Consider the following 14044-nt stretch of genomic DNA (forward strand, 5'->3'; position numbering starts at 1 on the left):
ATGAACCAACTAGCCCAACATTGCATTCTGCTGGAGCACAAACAAAAGAACCTTGCATCTCGCTTTTTATGCATTATTGGAGCGCTGCCAACTCCATAAGGATGACATGGTGGCAGGATTACTCAAAGCGCAACAAATTATTAATAATATAATAACGCAGGGCAAAACTAGCGCAGCTTCATTGCTGGTACATTGACAACAGCCTCTTGGCACATCACGAAATACGAAGGTTGTGGTAACGTGGTGCCAAAAGCCACTGACGCCTGTGGCAGCCAGCCTCCTGCAGGGGTCATAAACCACAACAATTGCTGCGTCTCTGAAAGCCGAGCACACAAAGCATCCATCATCCTTTCTTCTTTAACCCTGCACTTGCCCGCATTCCACACAGGGCAAGCTTGGTCCTCTTCTGCTGCTTCTCTTGGGACATGCCACACTCTTTCACCTCCTCCCCCTATTATCCCATCTTTTAGTAAGACCATCACGGTGCAGTGCCAACTACTGCCCTGAACCGCATCTCAGTGATATCACGTGACCACAACCTACAATTTTCATGACAAGTTGAGGTTTTCTGATAAACAGCCTGCATAAGTGCTACACTGTGAAGTTTGTTTTGAGTCTGTTGCATTTAAAGATGATATAATTCATGGTCTGTCATGGCAAGAGCCCTCGCTCTCCTCAAAAGTATCAAAGACGATCCCCACTCGGCATGCTTTGTCGACGCAGCCCAATATGGACAGTTGTATAACTTCGCCACTGCCATCGTTGATCACAACGGACAGATAGTGAACGCAGCTTCCCTGAAATGCTCAACTCCATCCAGAGCGGAGCAGGTCGCAATTGCTATGGCACTCCTAGACAGCAGCAAAACACAAATCTTCACTGATTCGAGATCGGCAGTCAGGGCTTTCGCTTCAGGGTCCATTGGTGAGGAGGCTCACAAGATTCTCAAGAACAAGATCATCTCTACGCACACCATCACGTGGTTTCCGACGCACCTCGGCCCCCAGCTTGACTCCTTGCCCAATCTCAATGACATCGCCCACTCCCAAGTGCGCGCACTAACCCACCGTGCGGGAGCAGGGGCGAGATCAGAGGCCGGGGTTCTCGAGTTTCGTGACACTCTCATTACTTTCAACGAAATCACTAAGCACTATCACCTGGGTAGGAGGACTTATCCTCCACCTCATAGAAAACTGGCTAGACCTCTGTCGTCCACTTTACGCATGCTTCAGACTAAGTCCTATCCCAACCTGGCCCTTTTTCATTCGATCACTCCAGAGGCTTTTAGCTCTACTTGCCTCGACTGTGCAGCTGTTAGCAATCTAGAACACATGCTCTGGCGATGCCGCTCATTACAGGGGCCCAATCGCATCACGGAAGAAGAATGGAGCTCTGCCATCCAGAGCTCAGAACTGTCACGACAAACTTGGGCTGTCTAGAGAGCCCACGATGCAGCGGTTAGGCTTGGCCTACCCGTCCCCATGTGGGAGCGGCTCGCAGCTCTGCCCTAGGGCAGGGCTTCTGAGGACCTATTTAATAAAGTTCTTTGTCTGTCTGTCTGTCTGTCTGTCATGGAATATGCTTTTGAGGAATTGAGGCTTCATAACACCACTTTGGAGTCTGCAGCCATTTAATAAAGAAAAAGAGAAAAAAATTAGACGGAAAGTTTGTGTCAGTACTCCTTTAACAAAACCATGGCCACAGGTAACCATCGTCATCACAGCTCGAACAGTGGACATGCAAGAGCATCTATGGTTAATAAAAGTCGGTATCAAAGATACGTGAAGCAAATAGCTCATGGGGCCACACACCTGGGTAACTGTAAGAGTGGTGCGTGCTACTGAAGTTGTGGTGGTGGGCTGCATGCGAGCCCTAACCACCTGTGCATGCAGCAGGTGCCCCAGGTAGCCGTACTCTGCCCGGTACTCCTCCGCATTGTCAGGCGGCGTCCGCGTTGCTTTCAGCACTGGTGCCAGCACCCTCTTCTCAGCAGAATGTGGGAAGGGAAAGTGGGGAAAATAAATACATTTTAGGGGGGGGGGGGGGCAAAATTTCAATAATAATGTAAAGCAACTAACTACAAGCAAGACATTAAATTTGTTTAAATTTAAGCCACACATTTTTTTTTTTTTTACTTATTCTGGGCACTTCAAATGCAAGGGGATTACTTGCACGAACTGACAAATCTGAACTGCTGCGTGATTCACAAGGAAATGAACCTATATGCCAGACACCAATGAGAGGCGTGGAGACGACGAGGCGGTTTCAAATGCTTCTGCCTTAACACAGCAAAAATAAGCATTTGTTTCTAGTGGAAATTGAAAAGCCCAGTGGCATTGTGTCTGCCTATGCTGCCATGGCCAACCCTACGCCACTGCGTGCACTAGCCTTTTTGCTTACGAGCATAGTGAAACATAAGTGTACGAGCCACAAGATTCCTACAAATGCTTTTTCTATGAGTTGCTAGAGCTAGCCTGCAGCATCTATAGTAGTCTTCAGTTCAATTTGAATGAGCAGTGTCATCTGAAAATTGGGTATATTGGACATTACTTAATTGCATTTTGTGTAATTTGCTAGTTTGGCACATGGGTATGCAAAGTGACTGCATTGCTATTAGAAAGACTAGCAACAGAGCAGGAATGTAACATATTATACTCTTCTGCAATCACCATTATGCCATGGGGGAAGTTTTCCAAGTCACCTCCGGTGCAGAAAATTGCAAAATTATACCATCAAAGTTATGCATGAGTTTTGTGGGGAAGTTTTGCAGAGACTCCTTAAAAGAAAACAAAAGACAAGGCTAGAGTTGTTTATCGCCCTTTTGAAACACTAAAATTGACAGCGTAAAGTGAAGAGCGGTGGCACTGCTTTTGAATTTCTTACATTAAAAAGGTTAAAAGGCATCACAAAATGAGATGTCTACCACTGTGTTTCAGAGATTAAAGCATGTGAAATACTGCCCTTAAATTTCAATTTTAATGAGTACTTTTTCATGAAACAAATGCCAAGCGTGTTACAAGAGTAGTGAAACAGCTTACCAAACTTTTTTTTTTCATGCCGCAACTGTTTAGCTGGGCCATAATTCAGCACAGTTGATATTGAACTAGAGGATAGTATGTAGGTCTACAAGGAATAGGGGCAATCGAACGGCATTTAAAAAAAAATTGAGTTAAGTACTAGAAAAATATCGGCTGCAAATATTGAATATCTTTCTGTCCCTGAAAGCAAAAAAGAAACGAATAGGGAAACAAAGAAAGATGCAAGAGGTGGGAAGAAATACAGTCAACAACCGATTTTCCAGACGTCCGATTTTTCAGACCTGCCCAATAATTCGGACGCCTTCGCAGCACTGCCAATTGAAATTTCGGACACAAAAAGCCTTCGCCGTCCAATTTTCCAGATATTTTGCCATGACCACAGGTCCGAAACGGAATTAATCAAAGCCACCATCGCCGCCATTTTGATTATTTCGTAGCCTCGAACTGGCGCTCTCGCACGCAGATCCGCTGGCAGCCGTAGCCACCACCTTGGCAACGCTAGGCTTACCTCAAAGTTCGCTGCCAAGTTTCTTGCTGTTTGGTGCTGTGTTTTCATTGAAACAATTCGCTGCTATTAGCAATGGTGCCGACTCCACCTTTGTAATCCTCGCGAATGGTTTCGAAGCTCGGAAAGCACAGCGCGTTGCATAATAGACAGTTTTAGCAGAGCGTTGCTTATGCTCCGTTTCACTAACATTTCACGCAGACAGCTGGCTGCATGAACTGCATTGATTTCGCTTGCTTGACACGCGCGTCTTCCAGAGACGCCAGTCACGCTTGTTCAACGTGGCTGTAAAAGGACAACGCAACCAGTTTAGACGCACCCTAACGCTCCGCTCCCACGGCTTGATAGTGGAGCGTGGGCAGCGTTCTTCGTTCCGCTGCCGATGCGAACGTAGTGCGCACGCGCATTAGTGTTCCCGCCAGCATTCCGCTGAGCGGCTGTGCGTAAATCGTTAGGATACGACGGTCTGAGCGGAGCGGACCGTGAACAATCTGCTAAAACTGTCTAATGCCGGTTCCCCAAAGTCAGCTTCGCCTCAATACAGCTGTGTTACGCGGCAAAGCATACGCGAATTATTGCGGTGAAGCATACCAAGAGTGGGAAGGGGCAATTGTCACGGGACATGGTATACTTCCCTTAATTATTCACGCACGCACCCGCTTTCTCCTATCATAGTACGAGCACCGATATGCCTCATGAGTATACTGGCATGTCTCTAGAGCTATTTTGGACGTGCCTGTGGCGATTTGAGCCCTTGGGGGCAGGAAAAGGCACACATGCGAGTTTTTTTCGGACTGCCCAATTTTTGAGACGTTCTCGCAGCCCCTAGGGAGTCCGAAAAATCGGACATCGACTTATATTTCTTTTAATGCATGTACCTACTGCTATTGTGCATAGGTTTGAGCAGTTTCAAATGTGTGAAAAGTAAAAATTCGATAGTTTCTGGCTGGCTTAGAATGGCTATTTGAAGCCGACTGCATTCACAGGCCTTTTTCATGGCTGCTATGCAGCACTGAAACTGAAGACAGCATCATATTCTGAAACTGAATACCCTTTTCCTTTCAAACAAAAGCATATTCAACTGGCAGTATTTAAAATTTAAAATATTTGTGCACCTTAAGAAAGCACAAAATAATTGTCAAAGTCATGGCTGTGCACAACAGTAGCAGTGAAACCATGCTTTGTTTCATACTTAGCAGGCATCTCTGTGGAAGATACGCAAGTAGCGCAGTCACAGAAGTCTCACTCCGTGCATTTCGTAGTGCAGTTGTTCTTGTTGTGTAACACTCTCTGCAGAAAAACTACAGAGACCGCTTATAGCATAAGTCGCCGGAGATGCGAATATCCGCACTATATAACCAAAACAATATTTTTCAAAGGCTTCACACGTGCAAAACATGTAGAACAAGCAGCCATGTGTATCTGAGAATCGAAGCATGCAATTGGGATATTTGCATACGTTTAAATTTAGGAATGGTGAAAGGTTAATATCCGAGGATCTGCAGTCTTCACAATAAGGAGACAAAGTTACACGGAAGGAAAAAAAAAACAAGGATCAAAGTAAGTTGCCGACTGAATTTTCAGATCTGGTCGATTATTCGAAATTCCCCGGATACTACCACCAACTCCACAAACTAATGTAGAACCAAGACAGAAATTTTTGACGCCATACAGTGTTTCATTTGATTTCTCGGACTGATCCGCGAGCGGTTTTTCGAATATTGGTACCTTCGGTAAAAGACTCGGCACCGTTAGATTGTGGCCGTGGTCGGTGCCTTGACGTGCGCAGGTTTCAGCAGGTCGACCGGGCCTATCAAAGCAATTTTAACGCTATGCAAACAGAGGGAACAACAAAAGCAGCGAGTGTGAAAAGCATGGAGGCATGTGTGAAGATCGTTAGGTTCTAGATCAGCCACTGGAAGGCACGCTGATCACATCAAGTACACAAGTTTGCACAGGTGGGACTGTTCTACTCACATGCGAGCACGAAGACGAACATGGCATGCGTGCTCGTGGTATTTTCCGGCAGGTCGATCGCGGATCTGAACGCCGCTTCAATGGCCATCAATCTAACCAGCACATGTGACCTCTCGACCAATCACTGATGAGCTACCCGGGTAGTAGGATCAGCGACAAGCTTTTCGTGACGATTTCAGGCTCATTATCACATCGGCCGGCAGCGAAGTTTTGTCACAGCCACACTACTGGCCATACAGTCAAGCCCGTAAGGCCTAATCAGAGCTACATCCTCTGGTGTCTTCAACTAAAGTTACGGTTACCGAATTAACGCAGAAATAGTTTTTTATCTGCAATGCCTTCCATGCAATAATTGTATCACCATTTGCAACATAAAGGTACAGGACCTTATGTTACATCAATTTACATGAATCTTTCTTCCACACGTGATGCACTATTTTTTGTCGTAAATGCAAGCAATGTATTGCGTGCAATATGTGAAACAAAGTATACACTCGGATGTACCAAAAGCAGCTGCTTGATGTGCTCAGCTGCCTTCTTGTCCACGGGTGAGACGCCGGGCTCCTCCAGACCCTGGCGCAGCTTTTCACCCAAGGCCCGCACCCGCGGCAGCACAAAAGACCGCACCACCTCAGGCCCAAGTTCAGCCAACCCCGAGACAGCCCCATAGTGAGATGCAAGCGGCATCTTGTCATTCTGCAGAGCACGGCTGAACATGCGCGTCACACGAGTTTGGACGTTGTTGGTGCTTGTGTTGAAGTTCCTGCAGGAACCAAAAAACGAGTGTGTCAGAAGCGCTGCGGCAAAAAACTTAAAAAGACAGAGAGAGTCAAAAATCAAGTTGTGGGTTTTATCGTCCACAAGCTACACAGTGAGGTTGAAGGACGCCGTTGTGGGGGAGTTCCGGATTAATTTCAACCACCAAGTGCGCCTAATCCTACGTATACAACACTTCTTGTGATATATCGGAACGCAGCCATTGTGGCCGGGAAATGAGTCAGTGATCATAAGCTCAGTAGTAGAACGGCATAGCCACCAAGCCACCACTGTGGGTATAAAGTGAGGGAGGGAAGAGGAGTACCAAAAAACTCCGGCAGAGCCCATGTCGAGATTGTCGACATTAATGCGGTTAGCATTGAAGCAATGTAGCGATACCCTGTATTGCCACTGCCAAATTGCGTCGTGTGTGTGAGGCATGTATGCAGCAAGGCTCCTCTCTCACGCTTCCATCTGGACACGCTGCGCCATCTAGAGGTGCTGCCATGAAGTATGCAGATAGCGCATGTGTGAATATACAGTAGACCTCGTTCATATGTCTTGGAAAAAAAGAAGTCACAGGCCTGCGCGGCACATGCAGCACAGTCACAGCATAAGCTGGTGGAACGGCTCAAGAGTAGCTTCAATTTGGGCACCACGCACAACAGGGTCTTTGCGGCAGTCTGTTTGCCTCAATTTGACGAGAACGATCTGAACTGTCCACCCGGCGTCGACGGCGAGCTGCGGCTTGTAATGCTCTCTGCACAGCAGTCTGCTGAGCCCGATCAAGCCTTACAACTGCAACTTACATGTCAGGCGCGCCGCTTTTGCAGGCACCTTAACTAGATGGCGCCACCATACTGGCAGAGGCTCAGCAGCGCGTTGATTGCGCGCATCTGAATTGTATATCGTCGTCTGTGCCTGCGGACGCTGCGTTTACACGCATCTATCTTACTAAGATGGCGCCACCATATTGGCGGAGGTTCGAGTCGTCTCCCCCTGCGTGCTTGCCTTATATATAGGTATTTTCCGCAGCCCGATAGCAAGCGCTTGCGTGGCTCAGTGGTAGAGTATCCGGCTCCCACGCAGTGGGCGCAGGTTCGATCCCGGCAGGAATCGGGTACTTTTTTCGTGTATCCGGCGCTAGCAGTTACGCGGCCGGCGGCGGCGGCGGCATCATCGCGACATGAAACGGCTATTGGAATGAGCCCATAACAGCTTACGCTGTAAAACACTAGAAAAAAACGTACTAACTGGGAAAACATACAATCCGAAGGAACTCAAAATTTGGAGACTCAACTATAGCAGACATCTACATAATGAAAATCATTGCGCAAATCGTTGCGGCGCAAGACGCCAACGCGCGTCGAGCTGGTGGGACTCGAACAGCCCGAGGGGCATTCAAAAAAAAGTTTTTTTATTGCATAGTGTTTTAAAGACGGCGATGGGAAACCGAAACGAAATTGAGCTAGTGGGCGATGCCTGATGCTGCCGAAGCGACAAGTGACGCTCACATCGTGCCGCCTGCAGCAAAGAACGGCGGCGCATTTGGGTTGTCACCTACTCAAAGCGTGCAGTACGCTTCCAATGGCACTACACCCCACACGCCGTAAGATAGGTAGGTGAATATGCTTATCGCAATAGGGTTGGTGACGATAGCTGTGAATGCGGTGTGCGATGAGCTGGAAGATTTGCTGATACTGCAATTATAAACTGAGTATGCGCCGACGCTTTTGTGCTAGACGGGTGGGCGAGTATTGCGGCGAAGCTGCCGCGGCAGGCGGCTGCTGTCCTCGACCGCGCGCGCCTCCTGCTTTTTCTTATTAGCACAGGATCTAGCGGCCGAAAAACATACCACACGATTGCAATCTGCAGCAGGGAGCGGCGGCGCGTTTGGGTTATCGCCCATTAACAGCGTGCAGTACACTTGCAATGGCACTACACCCCACGCGCTGTAAAATAGATAGGTGAAGATGCTTATCGCAATAGGGTTGGTGACGATAGCTGTGAATGCTGGCATGCGACGACCTGGGAGAAAATTTGTTGGTACCGGAATTACAAACTGAGTATGCCCAAGCGTTTTTACATAGGATGGGCGGGAGAGTATAGCGGTGAAGCTGCCGCAGCGGGCAGCTACTGTTCTCTATCATGCGCACCCCACGCATTTTCTTGTTTAAATGTGATCTAGCAGCCGGAAAACATATCATTCGATAACAGTTTGGCGACGTACTGAACGTCGGTGCCGAAAAATCGTGTTTTCCAGTATCTTATGAACCAGTAAATAATAATCGTAACTGAATTGCGTCATTTCTTTTGTGTTTTTAATTGCAAACGTTGGCGTCGGGAAAACGTACGTATTAGCGGGAACGTATCAACGAGGTTGTACTGTATATTCAGACAAGATTGTATATATGATGCAAGTTCGATTCCGCCCAGCACCGGAGAAGTTCTAAAGGATTTGTTTGTTCTTTTTTGTCACTGAAGAGTGACACATGCCCAGTGGCACATGCCCACTGGCCCAAATTGGTCCGATGGTTGGTTTTGAACCCAGTTCCCTCAGCACAGCAGCCCGATGCTCTACCTATTAGACCATGGCCTACCCAGTGACCCAAGTTGGCAGGAAAATGGTTAGAGACATAAATATACAGACAGGTAGATAGACAGACAGATAGGCATCGGAAAGTGTGTGAAGTGTCCTAGGAATGCTAAGTGCGTTAAAAGCACTTATAAGGGCAAAGATTTAAGAACATGAGGGCTGAGATATGGCCTTGTTGGCCTGACATTTTTGTAGGATTAGAGACAGCATGGATACAGGAAGGCACTTTTGTTGTCTCTTTCCCATTTGTGCTCTGTAGTTTGCATTACAAACATAGGAAATCTAACAAGGTAGTAAATTAGAGATGGTATTTAGAAAACACAATCGCTGAATGACAAAACTTATTAGAGAGATAGCTCTACTACTCCTGGTACAAACCCAGAAAACGCCTGGTTCCGTAAATCTGACCTTCAAGCTCAGCCGAGGTCAAACTGGGGCTTAGCCTGCCGCCTAAAGGCCGTAATAAAAATTTTCCGTAGCTCTAGTGCAAACATATACAGCATTTTGCTGGTTGTCTGTACTTTTGAAAAACGTAGCACCAGTGACATAGCATGGATAGCATCACCATGCAGCTGCCGTGCTCGCTATAAAGGCACGTGCTCGCTATAAAGGCACGTCCACGCTAGCGGCAAACATGCCGTAACGGTAGTAACGGCAAACCAGCCTCCAGTACCATAGAACGTCTGCCACGCGAAAGGTGTCCAAAGCAGACGACAGTTCGGCCAGCACACCGCCCGCCGCACAACTGCCAGGCCAATCGACGACCGCGAATCTGTGCGCCTCTGCCACCGGCGACGTAAACATTGGCTGCAGCTTCTGTTCCTAGCAAAATACTTTCTGCTAGATAATGTGACACGTAAATTGTACGTTGTATGAAAAACGATATGCACTGTAGAACGTTAAACTAGAACGAGGGCTCAGCTGCAGTGCACGGCTACCGACGGCAGACGACCGGCTCGGCTGTGTCCGCATCGCAGCCAACGGCGCCGCTAATGTCAGCGCATTTTCTTCTTTGTGTACAATTATTGCGAAGAGCGACAACAACGGTGAGAAAATATTGCGGCTTGTGAATGTTGGTGATTCATTCAGAAGCACCGTCAGCTTTAGTAAGCCGGAGAAGGCTTAGCGACGATATCGGCGGCACCGAACGACCAGCGGCAGTGAGGCTGCCGTCAGTGCCAGAGTGACCATTACTCAGTCACTGATTGGCCACTTCACTGTACGGCTGCCACACAAATGGGCCCCGGCCCCGTCCTGTGTACGGCAAGGAAATCTCACCGCTCGTGAGCGAAACCGCCGTCCGACGGCGGCCCGCGAACGGCAAACGACGTGCGGCGAGTTGCTGTGCCAGTAATGTGGACGGGCCTTAAGTGTGCACTTCGGCGTTCCATGTATGTCCCTGTCTGGAAAGATTACATCATTATCAATGATACACAGTACAAAGCTGCACCATTTGCAATGGCTGGAGCACGCACGAGCGATTGGCTGCTTAGGACGCGGCACTCGCAGATGACAACACCGGAAGCTCGCTTCGTAAATGGCCGCCGAGCTCGCTCACATTGCGCATCGTGCTGTCTCGGAGGCCATAGTTTGTTTGCCTCTTCCGTCTACCGCCACTTCTGCCGTCGGCGCTGCAGTCTGGCATGCTCAGTCTTGTGGCGCCGAGCGAGCGTGAACCGGCGGTGCATTGTTACTCTATGCCGCCGGTTGGCGCCGACGCCAAAAATCCGTAGCAGATTTCTCCCTTGTGGTTGCGCCTTAATGTGTTGTGGAGTGAAAACGAACAGCGGCTTAAGGTCAGTCTTTCGTGCAGCCACCAAGGTCGATTCACATAGGTCGCGAAGCTTCGGGCGAAATACGGTTCAGAACAAATTGTCACAGACATCAGCAAGGGTGGTTATGGGAGCAGCGATCGAAGCGCGACTATGTTTGGGGGGAACAAACACTGGAAAAGAAAAAAAGCGTTTTATAAATAAAGAGATACAGAGATAGATTCATTCAACGAAAATAAAGTTCCTAATCAAGTTTATATACGCGTGAAAAAAGAAGAGACAATTCTGTTTTACTTGATCATTATCAATAAATACCTTTTTTCAGCGCCCACCGTAAGAGCGCCCACCGATAGCAGTGGGCATTGAAGCCGCTATCACTTGCAATGCAATGCAGCTCTTGAGTGTGCAGAAAGGCACGCTCGTAAAGTTCACCTGTTACAATACGCCGCCCTCACATGTTGTGTTGTTTTGCTTGCCGACGTTTGTCTAAATTTGGTGACACGGGTAGTTTGATTGTTTCTTAACCTGTTCAGTCCAAAGCAGTAAGTTGTGACCACCAGATAATTGTTTAATTTAGTTGTTTTCGTGCGACAGCGCTGGCCGACGGGCTTGGCATTTGACGAAAGGACGAGCACTCTACACCCAAAGCGTTCGTCGGCCTCCAAAGATAGTATGTTCTGCGCAGGGATGCGATTTCGACACCCGTACGGCTGACCTTTTCCTGCATCGCTTGCCGCACTGAAAGCTCGGAACGCCCAGCAAGTCGTATGGCGGGGCATTTGAATATACAGCTGTAACGGCAGGTCTCCGAAAACAAATTTCGCGCCTTTGAGAACAAAATGACTTCACTTCTGTTTTAACGGATATGACGTCACATTATTTTTTCTTACGCCGGAAGTGTTCCCTCCTCACACAGATGGCGCTAAGCCCCATGAACTGCTGATGAACCGCCATGTTTTGAACGTATGGGCTTCTATGGAAGCTTCGCTACCAGGTATATCTACCTTGCAGCCACCGCCAGAGGCACTGGCTGCATCCAAGTCTACTGCGCGTTCGCGCCGAGAACACCGACGGTGCCGAGTTTGCTATCGCAACGGATGCTTCACCTTTTGGGCGAAACTGCGACTTTTTTCAAGGAGTCTTCATCGGCTTCATGTGTGTTCTTATGTCTTTATCTGAGAAGGTGCTTTGTGTGTAAATAGCTGTCTTCTTTATCTTTAAATTGTACCTTCTTCAACTTCTGATAATTCAAACTGTAAGCTGTGGCCCCAAGTAAGTTTAAACATTGTTATAGTGAAAAAGACACAAATAAGTGACGAGAGGTCAACTACATGGTTCTTATGCTGACCTCTTTAACACTTCAACAGTAAGGTAGAAGAGACTCACTTGCAGATTTGGGCCATCAGGCGAGAGGCGAAGTCTCGCAGTGCCCAATGGTTGTCCACATCAGGCCTGGTGCACAGTTGCCGACTCACAATACACGTTGCCACTGAGGGTATCAGCTCGTGGAGCTACAACATGAAATGTGCAAGTGCCCGTTGGGTACCCCATCTCATCCACAAAGAACACCACTGTCTCTTTCAAAGAGCAAACGTTTACATTCACACGTGCACACACACACATACACACATATAGAAGAGAAAGAAAGAAGGATGAAAAGATTGAGTAATTTCGCCCAAAGAACAAAGCATTAAGTTCTGGGTTGCACTAAGCTTCTCAGACGGCGTTCTAAGAATACACAGGGTCCACACGTTGGCACGACACAGCATGAGGTGCCACCGCTTCTGCGCAGCAGAAACAGTGCCCTCGCAGCTATTAGGCATTTCCCAATGCTGGCATGATGAGGAGCACCGCCACTGTCATTGTAGGTGTGACATTTCAATGGTGCACAAGATTAAAACAGAAGCAAAACTGTCAGTGTTTGTAGCTTAACTCTTTTCGTACAGCACCCATTGGGCATCATAAGCCCGCTATCGATGGTTTGAGATGCCGCTTTCAAGACCTTCCGCACTGCTCACGTACACACTGCGCTATGGGACGTGAAAAAGGAGAACTCTATTTTAGTTTTCTAAGCAGTTCACTTTTTTCCTGCAAGGTGGTGATTTTTGTATGCACTCCAAAGTTTCGCGATCGCAAAGTAGAAATAAAAAATGGCCGCCTGCTATCGATGGTTTAAAACGCCGCTTTCGAGACCTTCTGCGCCACTAACGGACACCCTGCGCCATCAGACGTGAAGGAGGAGACTATATTTTTGTTTTCTAAGCAGTTTGCTTTTTTGCCGCCAAGCGGTAATTTTTGAACGCGCTCTGAAGTTTCACAATCGTCAAAGTAGAAAGCAAAAATGGCCGCCTCTGAGAGAGGCACGCGCGCTTCGAAAGATAGAGGATTTCGTGATTCCGCTGCGTCTACAGCTGATTTTATCCATGGTTCGAGCAACAGCAAGTCAGAGGATGTTGCTTTTTTCGTCGAATTTGACTCTGAGAGCGATTACGACGCAAACCAGCCCAGAACACGGGCAGCTGCAGTCCAGCACGCCTAATTGTAGTGCTTGCAGTTAAATTTTTGTAGCGGAATACCTGTTCAAGGAAAATTTCGATTTTTTCGGAGATAGTGCTTATTAGACGGCGACACATTTTGTACATCATAATTTTCAATACATTTTTTTCTTAGTAGATACAAGCATGTCTTTACAAACTTTGTTCAATTTTATCCCACAATCTTGATTTTGGCAATTTATATTTGTTTACGACATGCATCCCGTTAATAAAACCTTTATGCGTGAAAAGTGCATTCATTCAGCTTTTTATTTATGTATTACATAAAATATTGAGTGCAGTAGTTCCTTCAGAAAAAAAAAAAAACTGGCATAGTCTACAAAAAACACCTATTTTCCTCGTGGTAGGGAAAGAGTTAAAGTGTACTCTCCGTTCCACTCAGACCACTGTATGCAGCACGATGTGGTATGCACACAAATGCTCAGTGGGAACACTAATGCTTGTGCAGACAACGCTCATGCCAGCAGTGGGAGTCAGAATGGTGCCCTGGCTCAGCTGCAGAGCCGAATGACAGGAGTGTGAGGGTGCGTCCACTTGGCTATGTCGTTTTTGCAGCCATACACACTGTGCATCTCTCGCATCTCTGGCGACTTTAATCCTCCATGGTTAAGCTGCACGTGCACTGCTGATAACGTGACAGCATCGTAACGGTGCTGACGATGCCAATGCGCTTCGAATGTCTATACAATTTCTATTGCAATAAAAAGAATACCAGCCATGCCAGTGTATGATAAGCATGTGGTCTAGGTGAGCAAATATCAGCAGCTACAGGAATAAAGACAGCCCATGGTGTGTGAAAATTCAGGATCGTTCCCACGCCTCATCCCCAGCTCGCACAACATGAC

At 47.5% G+C, this 14044-nt stretch overlaps 1 protein-coding gene across 1 annotated transcript in view; it reads right to left on the minus strand.

Moving 5' to 3' along the window:
* The window catches only part of LOC119442767 (transcription initiation factor TFIID subunit 6), a 39019-nt gene that overhangs the window by 6411 nt on the left and 18564 nt on the right, over positions 1-14044 (minus strand). The window contains exons 9-11 of the mRNA XM_037707783.2: positions 12031-12155; positions 6025-6283; positions 1812-1982 (exon numbers count right to left, since the gene is read on the minus strand). Coding sequence (XP_037563711.1) covers positions 1812-1982; positions 6025-6283; positions 12031-12155 — 555 coding nt within the window. The remainder of the gene's footprint in view (positions 1-1811; positions 1983-6024; positions 6284-12030; positions 12156-14044) is intronic.

Source organism: Dermacentor silvarum, chromosome 2, assembly GCF_013339745.2.
Source record: "Dermacentor silvarum isolate Dsil-2018 chromosome 2, BIME_Dsil_1.4, whole genome shotgun sequence".
Lineage (NCBI taxonomy): Eukaryota > Metazoa > Arthropoda > Arachnida > Ixodida > Ixodidae > Dermacentor > Dermacentor silvarum.